The sequence below is a fragment of the Schistocerca nitens genome, chromosome 2 (assembly GCF_023898315.1).
Source record: "Schistocerca nitens isolate TAMUIC-IGC-003100 chromosome 2, iqSchNite1.1, whole genome shotgun sequence".
In the NCBI taxonomy this organism is placed as follows: Eukaryota; Metazoa; Arthropoda; class Insecta; order Orthoptera; family Acrididae; genus Schistocerca; species Schistocerca nitens.
The window spans coordinates 249,486,196-249,506,687 of NC_064615.1; the positions used below are offsets into that span (position 1 = coordinate 249,486,196).

Below are 20,492 nucleotides of genomic sequence, written 5' to 3' on the forward strand. Positions count from 1 at the left end.
CCAATGATATCCTTGGATGGCATCTTTAACTATAAATGCATAATTTTCAGAAAAGTCTAGTATTACTATAATTTCATCTTGTTTCAAATTATCCTTGCAAAACTGGAGGTAAGCCGATTGTGCTGTTGCTGTGAAGCTGTGTGTGGTCAGTTTGTCTGTTTTTTGACAACACATTTCAACAAAATCTTCCACTGTACTTTGCTTTGTTTCAAGACTTGTGGGATCCAGGTGTGTCTATTGTTTATTAGAAACAAGTTCATCATCATCCATAAGGAGTTCACCATACAGTTTTTTTTCATGTGTTCTGCAAGATTTGCCTTACCAGGACACTTTTCACACCTGTGCATCATGCACTGGTAGGAACTTATGCCACACACTAGCAACTTCATTGCACCTTTGTAATCCAGACCAGAATCCTTTATAGCAACAAACATCAGCTTAGCATTTTGATGGGTCTCACATACACAAACATTGTGTGCGCCCCTTGCACTTACAGGCACAACCCATTTTGGCCGAAGATTGAAAAAAATCATAAACCTACTTTGGTATTGGGATACTTTTCCTTGAATTCTGCATACAGTTCTGATATGTTGCATAGCAACAGTCTTTTTTGCATCTGGACACGTACATTTCCCATTTTCACCATTACATAGACCCCCCCCCACCCGAGGCATTATTCAGCTGTAGTCATTATTTTCATAAAAATCCAACACTAGCACCTTTATTTCTGAACTCAATTGCTTACCCTGAGCCTGCTGAAGTTGTGGAAGCACTCCTTGGGTTGCTTTTATTTTCCTAGCTTGCTTTACCATATATGTAGAAACATTGAATTCCTTTGCAGTGTAGTCAATAGACCAGCTGGAAGGTGCAAGGATAAGAATAGCTACTTTTTTCTGGCGTGTGGATATGGCACATTTTTCTCTCAAATCATGCATAATTTTGTCCAAATCAGAGCATTTCTGGCATAATTTCTGTTCCTTTGGAGCAGATAGTTCTTCCTCTTCCACCATTAGTGTGTCAGCTATTTTGTGTTTCAATTCCATTTGAGCTTCTTGTAGTTTTTTTCTACCATAGCTGGGCCTGTCTCTTTTCCCAACTTTGTGTGTCTTCATGGGAGACAAACCAAGAGCAGTCATTGAAGTATTTAATTGCTCATTGGCTGTGGTTGCAGGTGGCTGATACTCTTCGTCACTTTCATGTAAATTAGCAGAATATTCTTAATTTTTTAGCAGTGTAACACACCTGGAACATATCTTTTGTCCTGGTTTCATGTTAAGTCCCATGCACTGATTCACTTTCAATACTGTTTTTATATCAAATTCTCTGAAGCTACACTTCACTGTCTTCTTATGAATCCGAAATGGATCAAAACAACTTCTTTGTAGGAAAGAATACTTATCCAGAAACAATTTCGTATGATGATAACAAACACTAAAGTTTCCTGGAACTGTACTTCTTGTGCCCACAGGGTGTATCCCGGATCTCCATAGCAACAAATCTTGGTCCGATTCATCCAGATCATACAGTACAAAGCAAATGCCACATTTTGTTCCATATGTTGTTTTATGACATTCAGATGCTTGTGCTCTACCAGTACTGCAACTTGTTTGAACAAAAGCACCACTAGTACACTCTTCTGCCTCCATACTGACTTTCCACAACAGTACTGACCAGTCTGAACTAGAATCTTAAAAACATGAGTAACCTGTTATTGTTGCTTGTTTCCTTTGTTGTTCCTGCCTAACAATGACTCATTCTGTCCCTGAAAACTACCATTGTTTAACTTTCTGTTGCCTGATGGTTCCCAACAATTGCTGCAGCTTTATCTGAAACAAGCTGTCTGCATCATCACTATTACTTGCTAAATCGTGTTAAAAGAAACATAACCAAATACATCTCTGTCAATTTTTATGGTACACAAATGCCTTGCAATAACAAATTGAAATTTTGCCACATATTATATTATGGTCTACTTATGCAGTATTAGAAATTTGACTTGGATATCACTTGTCCCTTTTGTGCTACCACACTTGGACAATCCATGTTTTTCAGATAATTTTTCAATTTTTTTTTTTTTTTTTTTTTTTTGTGTGCATGTAACTCAGTTTGTGTGACTGATATGTCAAGATGAGTTCTGTGTATGTTTAGGCCACATTAAGCTTACCACAAAAAATTTTATACCCTTTTTTAGTGAATTATATTTCACATAGAGGGCACCTTTTAACATATTACATTTTTTAAATCACATTTTGGAATTTTTTATTTTCCCTCAGAAATATGTTGTTGGTGTTTTGATTCATGGAGTGTGTTCTCTAAATGGATGTTACTGGGTTGTAAAAATTTCACTGGATTGTGTGGAATAGTTCCAAAGTTATTAAGACCTGAAGTTGGGTCTGAAGATAGATTGCCAGATGCGGGTTGCAATTTCCGGGTCACTCCACCTTCTTTCACAAGCCATAATTCTGGAACTAATTGGCAGGGGAACTTAAAATTTTGTACATGAGTGTTCCACACTTGGTAGCATTGGTGTGCTAAATTTCAGTCAAATCTGAGAATATCAGCTGGAACATTTTCTCAAATTGGTTGAATTGACATGGAATGACCCTATCCCAAAATCTGAGAGTTTGAGCCAGGATACTGGTTTTCTCGTAATTCATGGTAGATTCAAATTTCAGGCAATGTTCTTCTATTGCTGATTTAGTGGCCTATCATAGCCTGGTATGTCTTTCATGTTTCTTAGATCTTATGTAAACTGTTCTTGTGGTTTGACCGATGGAAGACATACCCCATTCAGATGGTACATGGTAGATACAAGTTTTCTAACCCCAGATCGCTCTTGACCAACCAAGGATCACCCTGATCTTGTTTGGCAGACAGAACACACTTTTATGTAGTGTTTCTTCAGCATTTTGCTGATCTTAGCAAATATAGGCCCTGCTTACAGCAAAAAAGCTACCTTCCTAGTCTCTTCGACTTGTTCCTTTCCAGTTGTATCAGGTCATCTGATGAGATACAGCACTTGTTGGACCTCCCTGATTAACCATTGTCTGTGAACTCTTGCTGTGATGTTCTAACTCTGCTGTCAAGCTGTCTAGGTTGGACAGTGTTTTGGCTTGGTGTACAAATGTTTCAGCTCTCTATTTTTCTGTGCTGGTAATGACAGCTGTTGGCCTCTAGATATAAGTTGGTATGTGTCGGTTTCCTATACATACTGTAGCCTAATGTGCTGTCTGCCTACCACTTCACCGGACATCCAGGAGCAGGAGTTGACCATCATTTGATAGTACCATGGTGAACTTAAAGTTGGGATGTCTTGAGTTCATATGGTCCAGGAACTCGTCCATACTTTTCCAGCCATGTGGCCAGATGATGAACGTATGTATGATCAACGTATCTGAAGAAACACATCAGCTGGTAGGCAGGAGTAGTAAGTGCCTCATCCTCAAATTTTTCCATAAACAGATTTTCCCTGACCAGGAATAAGGGGCTATCCATTGACACTCCTCCAGTTTGCTCAAGAATTGGCCTCCACGTTGGAAGTAGTTGATGTTGAAATATGCTTGAAAAGATCTAGCAGATCTCCGTCAAACCTCTCACTGATTAAATTGAGTGTGTCCTGAACTGATACCCTGGTGGAAAGAGACACATCATAGCTGACTATGATGTCTGTGTTTGAGATGTGTATATTTTTGAGATGTTCCACAAAGTCTGAGGAGTTGCGGGTGTAATGGATGCACTTTCACTCATATAGTGCTAACATCATCTGAAGATGGGTGGCTGTAGGGTATGTGGCTGCACTGATATAGCTTATGATCAGAAAAAGCCATAAACCATCTTTGTGGACCTTGGGTAATCCATATAGTGTGGGTGCCATATAGTCTGGGTGGTATTGGTGTCTTAGCTTTCAGGTGCTTGACGACTTTCTCAAACAGTCTTGTTTCTTTAAGCAGAGCCTGGGTTTTCCTGTCCATTCTGTTCATGGGGTCATTTTCTAATGGACTGTATGCAGGTCCCTGTAAAAGTTGACACATCTAGTCAAGGTCTGTCTTCAGCAGTATGAGTTCCCCTTGTCCAAGGGTAAAACCACTGAGCTTTCATCTTTTTGCAACTCTTGAGGAGCATCCTCTCACCTCTTGAGATGTTCGTTTTGGGCGTCCTGTCTCTGGTTAGTGCCCTGCATTTCTCTATCCGAATATATTTTGTAACAATTAATGTTAGTGTGCTAAACACTTGCTCCACAGAGCTGTTGAAGCTGGAAACTGATAGGTCTCTAGGAGGGTCTGCAAAGTTGAGACTCTTTCCAAGTACTTTCAAGGTGACATTTTGTAATATGCGACCACTTAGATTTGCCACCTTGCGGGTATTGTATTTCATGCATGCTGCCAGTGACCATGACGTACAGTCCATCCTGCCCAAGTCCTCTGGTGGTAAGTTGTTTTCCAAGTCCAGATGTAGATGTAGTAGCTCCCTGGAGGTGACATAGACTCTATGCCGCATGTCATGGATCCATTCCCGTACCAGAACCATACTGGCACAATGCTTAATCCTATTAGCCGCATTAGATGTGATATGATGTTTAATTTTGGCAATACGGGCGTGATGTCTCTTTCTCTGCATCTGAATAGAAAGTGGAGTGAGCTCATCATCCTCTTTGCACTGTTGTAGCATGCCCTGTAGCTTCATCTTCATGCACATTTCCTCCCCATAGGGTCTTGAGTTATATTTTCCTAGACTTTCCTGGCAATTCATTGTCATCTTGTAGAATCGGGTGTACTGCCAGTGCTCAGAGTCATTCCAACATGATAGTTAGATGTTATAACTCAGTGCCTTCATCAGGTGTCCTGAGACTAGTTCACACACTGACCGGGTCCTATATCTATGCAAGGACTGTGTCTGGTGCTCACTGTGCCTTCTGCACCCGCTATGGCCATTTGTGGCAGTGATATCCATTTCAAGGCATTCTGTCTTATGTCCGTGCCTGTTGTGGCTGTTTTTCCCTGTGGAAGCCATCCAGTTGTGTTCCATATTAGGTCCACGCTCACCAGGTGCATTCCTAGCACGATCATAATGCAGTAGACATTTATTATGCTGTTTGTGACCATTGCGGCTTTCTCGCTTGACTGCGTCATTCTCCTGCCCTGCGCCTGCGAGGTGCATTTCCTGCAGCATCGGGCTGCTGTAGGAGCTGCATATTATGTCCATGCGTGCTGCAGCAATTTCTCAAGGTGATGGCAACTGTGTCGATTTATCCTATGTCTGCTCGCAGGTTGTGTGGTGCCTGAGGTGTCAGGTGGTTGATGTTGTTCCCAAACTTGTCTGTGACCTCTGTGACTGTCTCCTGATGAGGTAGTCGCTGCCTGGTGCTCCCTAAGAGGTTTGATCTCATTAATTATGCCCCTGGTCATCTGAGGTCCATTACTGGTGAAGGGAACTTCCTTTCGTTGTTTTTATAGTAGTACCAAAGCTGGTTTCCACACTGTACTGAGATGGTATGCTTCCCAGTTGTTCAGGTTCTCTGCCATCTTGATTTAAATAGATTTATTAATCTGGGGGTTTGAGCCAGGATCCTGATTTTTTTTCATAATTCATGGTGTGTTCAAGTTCCAGACAATGTTTTGCTATTGCTGGTTTAGTGGCCTATTGTAGCTTGGTATGGCTTTGGTGTTCCTTAGATCTTCTGTCAACTGTTCTTATGGGACCTAGTCACCTTGCCAACCAGTCTCATGAAACGCCTGGTGAAGACACTGAGTTATGACGTCGAAATATCATGTTGAAAAGATATGGAACGCTGGCGGATAACAGTGAATCACTTGGAAGGTCTAAGAAATAATGTGTCTCAATCATACTTCCTTTTTGAGAAAATTACTGATGGCTCTTCACTTGTACATATTCTTGATGCAGTTAGTGGTTTGGTGCATCTTAAACTCAGCTGTAGCTAACATGGCATCATGTTTTTATTGTTTTTGTTCTCAGGCACTGAACAGTTGTGAAACAGCACTTTCTTTTAATTGTTACAAGTTGTCTGAAAGTAGTATTTCCATGACATACACGTTGCTTCTGATATATGCATTTTCCTATCATCGCATATACAATATATTTTTCTTTGTTTTGTGGATACATGTAACTATGATGTCATAAAATAAGCTGCTTTTGGATAGTAGCTTTTTTATCAGTCTTTCTCTCTGAAATACAGTGGACAGTTAACTCGTGTGCAGTGTTTCATCTATTAGTCTGCCAGTGTGAAGTTGCATCCCTAGTAGACTTAGGTTTTCCATTTTTCCTGTGTTGTTCCAGGAACAGACCACAAGTTCCTTGTGCAGAGCTGTAAATGATTCCCAATCGTTTCATAAGTATGCACTATGCAAGTGGTCCATTTGCAGTTTTAATTTCAGTGTTAGATTAGGTTTGGCCCAGACAACAGCAGGAGAGCACAACAGTTAGCCCACATCTCACTAAAAATTCTTGAAAAATGTCAAAAAAACCAGTTATATCTAAATTCACTATTCATTCAAAAATGTTTATGGAGCTCTGTTTAGTGGGTAAAAATATCTAGGTCCTTCAGTAAGCTTAAGGCACGTACTTTGGGGATCCGTGCAACACTTCCATGCTTTCAACTACGAGACCTAACTTAATTGAAAGCATGGGAATGTTGCACGGAGCCCTAAAGGGACATGCCTAGAATGTACTGGAGAACCTAGAAATTTTTACCCACAGAAACAGAGCTCTGCAAACAGTTTTGAACAGAGAGTTAATTTAGCCATAACAGGTTTTTTGATATTTTTTGAGGATTGCTAGTGTGACATGTGCAGGCCTCCTGATGCCTAAATGCCAAGTTATCTACCTCGGGGAGCAGGCTACTGGTTCTTCTGCAAGATGGAGCTGCTATAAGCATCAAGGTGGAAAAATAAAGAAAAGAAAGTAAAATTTGAAGACAACATCCAACACACTGGGTTCACCTGCTGGATGGAACTTACATCTATGTGTAATTTTTTGACCCAGTTTGTTAGTTGACACTCAGATTATGCATGGGTTTTTAATACTGAAACTGAAGGCTGTTTTGCAAGTTCTACTCTTTTTGATGTATGAGCTCTAGTAGCTGGATTATAAAAAATGCCTATTGCTCTTTTTGTTCATTTAATATTGACTGCAGATATCTGTGATGGCAGTAACTGAAATGGCATAGTAAATAATGAAATTTATTAAGTGACATAGATTGTTTTATTCATAAAAAGTGTCCTGTAGTACACAAAAATTTAATGTATGCAATGTAATCATACAGGATCAATACACAATGTAATCATACAGGATCAAATAAAATTCAGTTCAGTTTTGACAATATTTATTATTGTGTTTTTGCAGGGACTTCATGTCCATTAATATTTGCTGTTCTATCTTTAAATTTTAGTACATGCAGCAAGTCCGAGACATGCTGATGAAAGCTCCTCCACATTGTTGCCCATCTAATGAGGAGGAGACCAGGCAGTTCATGTGGTTGCCAGAAAGCTGCATGGAACATGTACTGCATGCTTAGTAAACTTTTACTATAAGGAAATGTTAATTAAAAATCTCCTTAGCATCTTAAAGTACCATTGTTCCTCTTTAGAATTTCCTTTGTATGTGTATGTAGAAATAGCTTCAGAACCAAGTGGTCATTGCTGTAAGTTAAGTAAAGATGCACATTATCTGTTCTGTCCAGTATGAACACATCCTTTTGTCATTGACAGTTGAATGCAGAGTTGTTACTGTTTATTCAAAGTTTTTTTTGTAATGATTCCACAGTTTTGTCAATATATAATCAGTGGTATTAAATAGTTTTTAAGATTCGTAAACACAAGAAGGCGTAAAAAAAGTAGAAATACTGGTCAGAGAGATAACTGGGCTGAATCATACTGTGTACTTATTTTCTTGTTTTGAGTTGAACTGTTACACCAAAGTTGCTTGAAAACTATGATCTAGGGGATGTCCTTGGAAAGTAGCCTTTTGTCTGGAGGAGGATTTAATATATTATTACTAAATGATGTTTTTGGTCTGTAAGCCAGCTTCACATTTAGTGGACAGCTGTATATGTCTTCATTATTAACTAACACTAAGGGTCATTTAATAATTGAAGAATATTTCATCATATAAATGTATTAACACTGCAAAAACAGGCTAAGCACAACTTTATGTACTTTTATGTGCCACTCCATATAAACACCCTGAACATTCACACTTTTGCCAACACCATGTAAGCAATACCTTCAGATAATACGAACTTGCTTGGTCATTCAAAGTACAAAAATTGGTAGGCATGGATCTGTTCTTAGAAATTCACACACAAATCTGTACGTGCTGAACAATGATTATGTGCATTATTCATGAAGTCATTTATTCTTTTACTGCTGCAGTTCACCTTTTCCTTGTCAGTCCAAAATGACAGTTGATAATACCATTTCTGCTTATCGTTGACATCTGTTCACCCGTTTTTAATCATCAAGCACTAATTTCTGAAATAAAACACTTTTGTAACACCATCGCCATAGACAGTAACAAATCTGCAGTATTGTGAAATACAATATCAAGTCTGCTATACATGCTAGTGCATCTAACATTTTCCAGCTGCGTAAAAGCCAATCACAAGTAACATTTCACAGTGGATGGCACACTTAGCTTTACTGAGATTTTTGCCAAGCTTGTCCCATTTACTATAGGAACAGACCCATTGAATGAATAGCACTACACATGGTTCTACACTTAACTTAGCATGAAAAACAAAGGAACGGTAAAAACTTAACTGGAGCTCAAGGTCTGCGATGAAATACTCCTTACTTTTTGTATTACTTTCATATACTTACAAGAAATACAAACAATATCTCTTGTTTCTCCTCATACAGGATTTTGTGTTTCTTACTGTTTCCTCTCTTACTTGTATCATTCTTGCACATATTTCTCTCTGTTGCCTTTTTTTTTTTTTTTTTTTTTTTTTTTTTTTTTTTTTTTTTTTTTTTGTAGTTCCTTTAAAAGAAAATCATAGCTAAAAACTCAAAATTTGATATTTACCGCAGGATTCATGTAATCTCTCATGGTTTTTTCCTTCTGGATGACATTTATTAAATATTATCCCATTTATATATGTAAGGCAAGTTCTGACAGAATGTAAATAATTTAGGAGTGAAGGTGACTACTCTTGTGTTAGCTGAAGTATTGAGTCATTGATAAAGATGCAGAAAAGAGAACAAAAACTTTGCCAGTTGTTGGCGGAAACCCTCTGACGAGCTGGAGTTCATGCCCACACGTGCATCCAACCCCCCCCCCCCCCCCCCACACACACACACACATAGGTAGGCGTGTGTGTGTGTGTGTGTGTGTGTGTTTGCACTCGAGCTCATACTCCTAAATTATTTACATTGTTATCCCATTTATGTAAACAATAATGGGTCACTAAGTAGTGCAGTACATCAAAGCCTATAAATATGTATACTGATATTAATCATCATGACATTTAGAATATCAGTTCATAAAAAAGGTAGAAGTCATAAATGCTAAATAGTAAATGTTACAAACATAGTTACATGGATTTGTAGAAAAATGTTTCAATTACTAATGTAGTACATTATTGGATACCATCTATTGGACAGGGGTAAAAACCCAAATACTCTACATATCTATCAGGTGTGTTGCCATGTATTTTGTTAATAATATAATCACTGCTCCTTGTATGTTTGGATGTCATTATGTTCTTATGTTCTTAGTTGATGTGTTTAACTTAGTCACAATGAAAGTAGTAGTTATAAAAATGTCTAAGACAGAGACATAGAGCAATTAAAACTAGAAACCAAATAGTTCACTGGATTTCTATGGAGTACTGTCAATTAAAATAAACTGTTTTCATGATTTTATGCTCCTTAATTATATGGAAATTGTTGGTAACAAAGATTGAGTGTGGTATGTGGTGTTTAATATGCTGCATACACATCACTGTTGTTAAAAGCTAAAGAAACAACTTAATGCAGTTCTCCATATCTTCACATAATGTTCACATGAGCTGATGGTATAAGTAGTCTTCATGTATATAGCAAAGACTAAAAATATTTAGCAGATGAAAAAGAAGAGTGTTTGAATGGAGATTATGTAAACACCAAAATATATTGTAGGATTTTCTCCAGTTAGTTCGTCTTTTGCTGTGTAGATTGTGTGGCAGAGATCTCTTAATGTCTTCTTTCACAGAAAAACACAGTATGCTGTTTTTGTTAGTTCATTTCAAGACAAATTGCAAAATCAGTGTTTGGTTTTTAATTGCTGTAGAACAATAGGTCAACATCCAGTTTAAAAATGAACTGTGAATAATGCGAATGAAGCTGAAGTGGTCTGTTACAGATCAGAAGGGAAAAAATGATGAATTTGAAAAATAGAAAAATGTGTAAAGTGTTCTTACTGTGCTATTACCTCTTGCTCTGTTAAGAGTCCCTCTTTACTGGTCACAACTTCAGCTCCTTGCTGACTAGTGACCTGTCTTTTTTTTTTGTGCATAACTTTATATCCTAAAAAAAGCCATAACATGGGACCAAATCACTTCTGTATGAATCAAAAATGTATCTGAGAATTTTTAGTGAAATTACATTGTTCATTTTACAACTATCTGTTGAAGGCTCTTGGCATTTCCAGTGATCTCAAATGACAGAGAAGTAGACTGGACTGACAATGCAGCCACTAAGTTGTCCTTGAAAATGAGGATTTAGTGGGCACATGTGAAAATTGTGATTGGAAACAATGATAACTTTTTTTAAAAGTTAGAAAGGAGACGTAACAAACAAAAATTTGCAAAAAATATCACATAAATGAATACAGGTTTCTGTTTGGTACTTGATGACACATTATTATTTGTATCTTCCCTATTCCCACATATACTTCCAGAGAAGTGGCTTAAAATGCTGAGATTAATCAAGCACTTTCTGTTGTTGCTGTGACCTGTGTTACATTTGATTACTTGTTAAGTTTGGCTGTTTCATCTCTGGTTAGTGTGGATCATATTTTATTTAATTTATGTGTAACTATCATAAATTAAATTATTAATAATATCTTCCAGCCAGCACTCTTTTTCTCCACAGTAATGGCAGTTGAGTACTCCACCATCAATAAAATAATTCAGAAATACAGCAGTGAACTGTTTTTGTTCTGTTGACTCTTGCATTGATGATGAAGTCATTTTTCTTCTTTTCTTTCCAAATGGTATTGGAACGTCCTGGGCAGAATACAAATTATGGAAGGAGTAAAGGCAACTATGGTGAGATATTCAGCAGTCTTCAGGCACAGTAATGAAAACATTACTGAGTTTTTGAATAGTGTTCGTATTCAGAGCTAACTAATATAAACATGCACATGCATGGCTACATTGTCCTGACAATTGGATATCTTTTTAATAGTATTTAATCATCAAATAATTGTGTGTCATCCCCTGTTCTATCCACCTTTCTCCTGCTCATTATTTCCCTCATGTTTCCATGCACGACAGTCCTAAATCGTACATGAAATATTCTCATTCTACGGAACTATCCTACAGCCCACTGTATAATTTCTGTTTATGTTGCCATTGCTCACCCTTTTGAACCTTTTACAGCCTTTTCATGTATTTATTTTTCTATTCCCCATATTTATTTCATTGCTTTTCCTTTTAGCATGTTCTTTCCAGTTTAATCTGGAGTGTTCCTCTATTGTGTTCACACCCATATCATTTCTTTTCTTCTCTCCTTATAGATACATTCCATTTTTAATGAATCTCTACTCCATCTGTCAGTGTGAACTCAGAAAAGCATCCCTATCCCTAATCAAGTCCTAACCCTACAGCCTGTTCCTGATATGCTGTCAAATTCCTCCACAAGATACTCTTGCTGTGCAATCCCAGTTACTTAAGTGCTCTCTCCCTCCCTCTCTCTCTCTCTCTCTCTCTCTCTGTGTGTGTGTGCGTGTGTGTGTGTGTGTGTGTGTGTGTGAGTGTGTGAGTGAGGGTGCACGTGCATGACCGACGAAATGAGGGGGTGCAGTGGTTAGCACAATGGAGTCACATTCAGGAAGATGATAGTTCAAATCTGCATCTGAACACCCTGATTTAGGTTTTCCAAGATTTCCTTAAGTTATTCCAGGCAAATGCTGGGATGATTCCTTTGAAAGGGCACAGCCACTTTACTTCCCCTTCCTTGAAACAATCCCAGGTTGTGCTCCTCCCTAATGACCTTGATGTCAACAGGATGTGAAACCCTAATCTTCCTTTTGTGTGTGTGTGTGTGTGTGTGTGTGTGTGTGTGTGTGTGTGTGTGTGTGTGTGTACGGGGGAGGGGGTGGGAGAGGCAATTTAGTTAAGTCTGAAGAAGGATATTACTTGAATGCTCAACAATGTTTTCAACCTGTTTATGTATTTTTAAATGGCTCAACACCTCAGCTGTATGTTGTTTCATTTGGAAAGAGCTTTGTAATCGTGCTGAATCTCTTTCTTCACTAAGTTATGTATTTCTTAGGAGGAATCTTGTAAAATGAACACCAAGCCAAGATACTTTAGGCCAGGATACAATTGGCATTAAAAATAAGCTTTTCATCGATTTTCAAGCAACTATATCATCATGAGAAACAGAAGTGTTAGTTTTGACCTCTTGTAAAATTATAGCTTTTGTAATTACCAATCCTTTCATTTAAACTGCTTACTTGTATGAGAGCTCCCTCCTAACTGCTCCTAGGTGTTTGTTCCCACTTGCAAAAGTCTGACAATAACTTAACAATATTATCTGTGTGTAAGAAAAAGCAGAAATTAACACTTAAATTATTATTATTGAAATTATTGTGGCTATCATGGTCTAACAGGTAGAGTACTAGACTCTGGCCCTGAAGATCCTCGGTTCAGTCCTGGGTAAGGGTGTGGATTTTTCCTCATTCCTGACCCTCTGGATGGTCCCAGGTCCACTCAGTTACTATCAAATGAGTACCAGGGATCCTTCTCAGTGGTAAAATGCTCCAATGATGCTGCATTTGTCACCTGACCCCTCTTAGTGCCGCAGCAAATAAAGGCTATACTGTACCTGCAGTCTGTTCAGTAGCACAGTTATGGGCTTGCGCCACAGACTTTACCTTTATTATTGTTATTAGACCCTATCAGGTCATGCATAGCTGTAGGATTCAATTGTCTGAGTTTCCTGTCTGCTCCTTTCTTTCTTTCTTTTTTATCCATGCATTCCCTTTTTTTCTTCAGTCCATTTTAATCCTACATTCTTTGCAGCGTTGTTCTCCAAATGCCACTTCCCAAATGCCACTTTTTTATGTATAAGAATTTCTACTTAAAATCTTGAGGAATTTATCTGTGCTCTTTCTACATCTTTTCTGATTTGACTCCAGGATGTAGTTTTCAGTCATCCCTTGTTTGTTCTGGTTTTGGGGACAATATAAGGAAAAGTTAGCTTGCTACTTACTGTAAATATGACATGTTAAGTTGCAGACAACAACAACAAAAAGACATTTACACTTTAGCTTTTGGCCAAGATTTCCTCAGAAAAGGAAACAAACACAGCCATTCATGCAAGCAAGCACACTTCACGCACACGTGACTGCCATCTCTAGCAGCTCAGACCACAGTGCCATTGTTCCTGTTTGCAACTTCAACATGTTGTCTTTATGGCAAATAGCAATCTATCTTTATCTTGTACTTTTGACATTCCAAACTGGACTTTCTATTGTTTGATTATGATTTTGTGGGTAAGTCTTGTTACTAGGCGTCTGTAAACGTATACATAAAATTTTAATCTTCCTTTTCAAATGTCTGCCACAAGGCTGGACAAATTTTTTGTTTTGTGGGATTTTACCTGTAGTTGTCTTCCATTAAGTGGGGGCCAAGAATATTTTTCATGATTTTGCAGTGTTGTTATTATTTTCAAAGATTTCATCTATGACAGTGGACATCCCATAGTAAAGAGGGCCTGTTTTGTACAGATTACTTGTACTATATACGAAAGAAATGTTCCTCAAGAAAGCGAAGGAAACCTTTATTTTTTAAATTTGACAAATCAAAAAGAAATAAAAAAGACATAATAGTGCATCTTTATTTTTGATCAAGCATCTGAGTATGAAAAATAAGCTGTATTTTTAATATAATTCTCATGTTACTTTTGACTAAAACAGTAGACTGAAAATGCATTTAATTTTGTAGCAGACTTCAGAGTGATAAATTTGTTTATATGTGAGGACCAACAGTTGGAGGTCCAACATTTTGTCAGGATAGTGAAGATTTATTTTTGTATGTACTGTTAATTAAGTATCACCATTACAGAATGGCTTCTTACATCGGGCTTGGCTACGTAAGTGAGTAGCAGTATGAACTAATTCTTCAGTTGAAATTGTGAAGATAAATATAACATATTGTACAATGTTGCATACTTAATTGTTAAAGCTGTAAGAGTAAGTATTTTTCAAAGCATTCAGCAAGTATTTTTACTAGCTCAGTGGGCAACCACTCTGCTGATGTGCTTTCTTTTAATCGTTGTTTGAAGTCATTTCAGTTTGTATAATTCCTATAGTGTGGGAATATTTTATGCATTAAAATTACCATTAATAAATGTAACTTAATATTATCTGATCTGTGTATGAACACATAGATAATCAAAATGTGCTGCAGCCAAAAATTGGGCTAAATGGGACATGTTTAATAGGAACAAAAGAGGCTACTGATTCTGAACCTTCTGTACTTGCTTGATTTGTGCTCTTTAACTGTGGGACCGAGCGAGGTGGCGCAGTGGTTAGCACACTGGACTCGCATTCGGGAGGACGACGGTTCAATCCCGCGTCCGGCCATCCTGATTTAGGTTTTCCGTGATTTCCCTAGATCACTCCAGGCAAATGCCGGGATGGTTCCCTTCAAAGGGCACGGCCGACTTCCTTCCCCATCCTTCCCTAATCCGAGCTTGTGCTCCGTCTCTAATGACCTCGTTGTCGACGGGACGTTAAACACCAATATCCTCCTCCTCCTCCTCCTTTAACTGTGGGCTTTCTTGATCTAGGGTTCTGTACCACCTCCTATGCCTTTGGAACGTTTCATATTTTCATGTTTTTCGTGTCCTCTGTCGCATCCAGTAAATGGTCTACATGTTGCTTGACACTTATTGAGGAGGTATGGTTAGCTAGCTGCAAAGCGGTGCTAGATAATTGGATTTCTTTTTTTAATCTAATAACCTCCCGAGGAAAGTACAAACAACAATAAATGTCACCTGAACTGCTTTAATGTTTGTCTGGTTGAACACTATGAAGCTACAGGATCTAATTGCAGATCAGAGACAAAATCTGTTTTGAGGAGGTACGGATAGCTAAATATTGAGCAGCACAGCAAGAGCAGGATTCAAGTCCAGGGTTGAGGCTTGATCAACACTGAGTCCCTCTAAACTGACTCTTTCGCACGCAGTTACCAGTTACTACTCTGCAAATGATGAATACCTACCTTCTATATGTGGTCACAATGTCATCTGCCACACCTGGTGTCGAAATCCAAGGTGCTGCCCAGTAACGGTGAACCTTTCTTATCCACATTCCATAGAAAACAGTGACTCATTTTGTCAAGAAGCCTCCTGGCAGTATGAAATTGGTCTATGCTGAGAGGAACTATTGGCTGTCTTGCTTTTCCATGTTGTTGAATATTGGGCACATCATCTGTGGAGTGCTTTGCTGTGATGTGTGAAGGTAATTTTATTATTCATTTTTCTCTTAACTGCATTTGCTGTTCTTGATTTGCAGTAGATTTCAAAACCTACTATTGCTTCATATTCAGGCATTTAATGCTGTGGTACAGCAACAGGATATACTTCCAGGTGTATACCATTTTGATAACTGCACCAAAATGCCTGGAGATGAAGTAGGAAAAAGCTTCAAAATTGACTGCAAATAAAGTATACAACAAACACAGTCAAGTGGAAAATTAATATGATATAATCATTGAGCACTCTGTTACGCCGAGATGTAGAGGGCAAACAGTCCTGGTATGTGCCTGCTGCATTAAAAATTTATTATTTGTATGTCACCTGAAGGCTTCCAGATGTACTGTGTGTGGTCTCCTCACCACACACTGCTGTGCTTCTATGACTTTCTCTAAGCTCTTCAGCCCCATAAATTACAGTGTCAGGCAGATTGCATTCTCAGGTTATGCAGTTCTTGCGTATGAGTCATCCCCTTTTTCCTGACAATGAAACTGTTCATTCCAAAATCTCAAGCTTTAATATTTGTAACTCTTTGTATGCCTTATCAGTCATGCCCATTTTGTCCCAGTTTCAGCAGATGTTAGATAGATCGTTTTCTTTTTCTGCATTAATGATTTCTATTCAAATTAATCACAGATAAAATATATATTATTATATCAGATTTAATTAAATGATAATGATCGAGTTACAGGCTGTGATAATATTTCTTGTTTGATGCCATCAGATGGGCTGTGTGTAGGGTATCAAATGTAGCATTAGTGTTAATTGTTTGTTAGAGGATTTTTAACAAATTTAGTGACGTTCCTGTGACACACATAGAAACATATTTGTCGTGTAAAACATGCTTGACAACAGTTTGTGTGACTTGAGTTTATTCATGTATCTCATTAGAGAAGACAATGTGACTGGCAGTTCTGTGCTCTAAGGAAAGTACAAGTCTTTAATTTTTTAATAAAGTAAAAAAATTGTGTTGATCAATGTTTTTTGTATTATCTGTTTTTATGACTTTATTATTTGTAGATTTAAAATTGTTCTATTTTTAACATGTAGAAAAATGACACAAAAAATGTTTACACATCATGCAGACTTGCAGTGGTCATTAGAAAATGACCCATGGGTGCTGATACAATATAATTTTGATTCTCTTGTGTGATTTTGTTGCATTCCAGTCCCTTTTTTCATCTTTATTGTAATAATTCCTATAATTTTGCGTAAACCCAGAGCAGAAAAGTGTCATTTATATTTTGGCACTGCAAAGCTTTAATTGAGACGGAAAATACATAGTTTAAAGTTTCGTCATGTAACTCCAATATGTTAAGTATTATCATGACTTTGTGATTGTAATGAGTATATTGCATAAGAGAATTGTATGAAATGTAACATTCAAGTTGTATTTGCCTCATCTTCTCAGTAAAAGTGTAATATTTTTCTGGAGAAACAATTTAGTTAGTGAATGTAAATAAATGTGAAAGGCTTTGCTCACCAACCAAATAAATTTACTATTAGTGTCAACACATGCAATATAACTCCCATTCCACTGAGAAATATTATGACCACAGCGTGTAACAATATCAGAGTTTAAAGAAATCTCAATTCCCACACTCCATGTTAAGACAGTGCCATTAGGTCAACATAACAGAGTGCCCTTCAGAAAACTTTTCAGACTGTATTGATACAAGATTGATGTGTAGTCACTGATATATTTTCCCTAACTCGCTTTAATGCGTATCAGTTTGTCGGCCTCATTCAACACTATATTTTGGTGGGCTCAGGAGGGAGGATCTCAGAACTGAAGGCTTAATTCCCTCACACTTTTGTGCCATAACAAATAGAAATGATCAGAGCTTTCTTGCAAAAATTCTTGTGACCCTTAGTTACAGTGCATATGTTTTCTTTGATGTTATTCATGCCATTTTGGCTATAATTCTTCTATCTCTATTACCTGTCTGATTTTTTTAAAAAAGTCTAGGGTTTTCCCGCTGAATTAGAATAATTTTGATGCCCTGAGTCCGAAAATGACCTTGGTTTTGTTCTATCAGGTCAGGATTTTTTGCTACAGAAATTTTTAAAAATCGATTTTTCGTAAAAAAAAAAAAAAAAAAAAAAAAAAACAAAACAAATTTCTTTGTATCATCTGCTGAGAAACCCCGGAAGATTTTTTCCGTTTTCCTCAAGAAATAAAAGTCAACATATGCAAATTCATTAAGTTTTTATTTACTCCATCAAATTAAATAAGCATATTTATCATAATATTAGTATAACAATGAGCGTTACGTGACACAAAAGTTCAGAGTTCACGGCATGAATCGGCGTTTCTTCGATTCCCGTTTGTGAGCAGCTGCTGGGTTGTCTCTCTTCAGAATCCAGCAGTAGTCCGCCATCATGACTGCGTCCCACTTCCCCTGGTACCTATCCTCCATTTGGCGCATGTCCTGGTGGAACCTTTCTCCCTGCTCGTCGCTCATCGCCCCAAGGTTTTCAGGAAACTTCTCCATGTGTGAGTACAGGAAGTGCATCTTTATACTCATCAAACACCCGAGCTTTTGAAAGGCCTCTATCATGCTGCTGATGAGTCGGGCGTGGTTTGCTGCCTTCGTGTTCCCCAGGAAGTTGTTCACCACCTGCACAAACGATTTCCACGCGGCGCACTCTAACGTGTTCATGGAGTTTTCGAACTCTGTATCCTTTATGAGCTGCCGTATCTGTGGCCCATCGAAAATGCCGGCCTTCAGCTTCTCAATGGTCAGTCGCGGAAAGGCTCGGCACAGGTAGTGGAAGCACCTCCCATCCTTGTCCAGAGCACGCGTGAACTGTTTCATTAACCCAAGCTTCATGTGTAGCGGTGGGATCAATATCTTCTCCCGGTCAACAAGAGGTTCGTTTATGATGTTTCTCGCACCAGGTACTAACTGCTCTCGTGGCGGCCACACTTTCTTTACATAGTGCTGGGCTCTGTCTCGACTGTCCCACATACATATAAAGCATGGGTATTTCGTGAACCCTGACTGCTGACCAAGTAGAAAGTTCACCATCTTGAAGTCGACGCAGATGATCCATTGGTGCTGCTCATATTGGATTTTGTCGAGCACGTACTTCACTGCTTCATATTTCTCTACGAGAGTGGAAGTGAGCAAGAGGGATTGAGGCGAACTCGTTCCCGTTGTGGAGGAGCACACACTTCAAAGAGCGCTTGCAGCTGTCAATAAAGAGTCGCTAATCTCTCGGATCGTATGTAGGAGCCCCGAGTTTAACAAGAAGACCGGCGACATCTCGGCAGTACACTAGGTCTTCCTCCTGGCAGAAGTAGCCCATGTAGTCCTCATGCCTTCTACGAAAGAAAGTGATACGCGCGTCCTCGCCAAGTAGATTTTTCTCTTTGAGTCTGGAGGCCAACAGCTCGGATGAAGTCTTCGACAAGCTGAGATCCCGAACAAGATCATTAAGCTCACATTGTGAAAAGAGCTGCCGACCATCTTGTGCTTCATACTCCTCGTCTGCTATATATCCTCCCTCGTCTGCAGTGGTGGCCTCGTCGTCGATGTTAGGAAGCTCTGTGAACGCTGGTACAGGAATTTCTTCGCAGTGAGCAACTGGACGGCAGGCAGATGGAAGGTCGGGGTACTGGAGGCTGTGCCGATTCTTCCGGTTGATGCCAGTAGTATTGATGGCGCAGAAGTAACAATCCGATGCATGGTCCAAGGGCTCCCTCCAAACCATCGGAATCCCAAACTTCAGTGAAGTTTTCGTGCCCTTCGCCGGAGGTATTCCACGCACTTCTTGCAGACCGTGTGCGGTGCCCAGGGCTTATCTTGGTCACCCAGCTTGACTTGAAAGTAAGCCTGGTAGGCGTTCTTCACAAAGCCCGTGATGTTCTTCCTGTCCACTGAAAGCGTGTATTCTCCGCAGATGTAGCAGAAAAGTCTGGATTATTCATGCATGAACGTCGCGCAGAAGCCATATCAATCTGAAATAGTAATAGAAATATGCAGTTGACTGTCAGACAATAAAAATTAGAATAAATTTTATACTATAGTAAGAAAAAAAGGCATCTATTGGAATGATTAACTGTTACAATCTTAAAGGCTTCTTTTGTTTTCATATGTCCTGAATAATCCCCTTAAAACCCCTAATATTAGCATATTGAAGCCTATAAAAAGGCTTACATTTCAGGGAAAAATGGTCATGTAGGCCTATGGCTGTATCTCAAAAAGTTGACCTGATAGAGCAAAATCAATGTGATATTCGGACTCAGAACACCAAAATTAGTCTAAATCAGCTGAGAAACCCATGACGTTTTTTTGGTTGTTGCCCAGTGTTATGAATGAGATGTTTGAATCCAAATTAATTTTCAGCCATATGATACAAAAGCTTTCCCTTATGAGCAGTTCATGTGATGTCACATAACTGCTTCTTAGCAGTATTCCTCCCAATGCAGTCCACTTGTGTGTTAATTGGTTTCACCATCGCCATAATTAGTTTGGTTACCACGGGAAAAATTCTTTTCCAACTTCAGAGATGATGCAGAGCTCTACTCAGCAATCAGCTAGTTGACCTTTATATTTTCATCCTTTTCAGACTTATTTTGAAGACAAATAAAAACATTTATATTTCATTGTCTGCCCAGTCAACTGTTTAATTTCTGAGAGAGAACTAGACAACAGCAATAGTTTGTCTTCAGGCTTCATCAAAAGTCAGTAGCACTTTACAGTAAGGTTACACCCATAATGAACTCCTTGTACAGGCCTTGAAGGCCCAAGACAGGTCAACAGGCTACACCCACATAGAGAATAA

General features: G+C 38.6%; 1 protein-coding gene across 4 annotated transcripts in view; it reads left to right on the forward strand.

Moving 5' to 3' along the window:
• The window catches only part of LOC126235973 (cryptochrome-1), a 120,494-nt gene extending 111,566 nt beyond the window's left edge, over window positions 1–8,928 (forward strand). For all 4 annotated transcript variants that reach the window (XM_049944947.1, XM_049944948.1, XM_049944944.1 and 1 more), the window contains exon 11: window positions 7,406–8,928. In XM_049944947.1, coding sequence (XP_049800904.1) covers window positions 7,406–7,531 — 126 coding nt within the window. In that variant the 3' untranslated portion in view covers window positions 7,532–8,928. The remainder of the gene's footprint in view (window positions 1–7,405) is intronic.
• The last annotated feature ends 11,564 nt before the right edge of the window (window positions 8,929–20,492 follow it).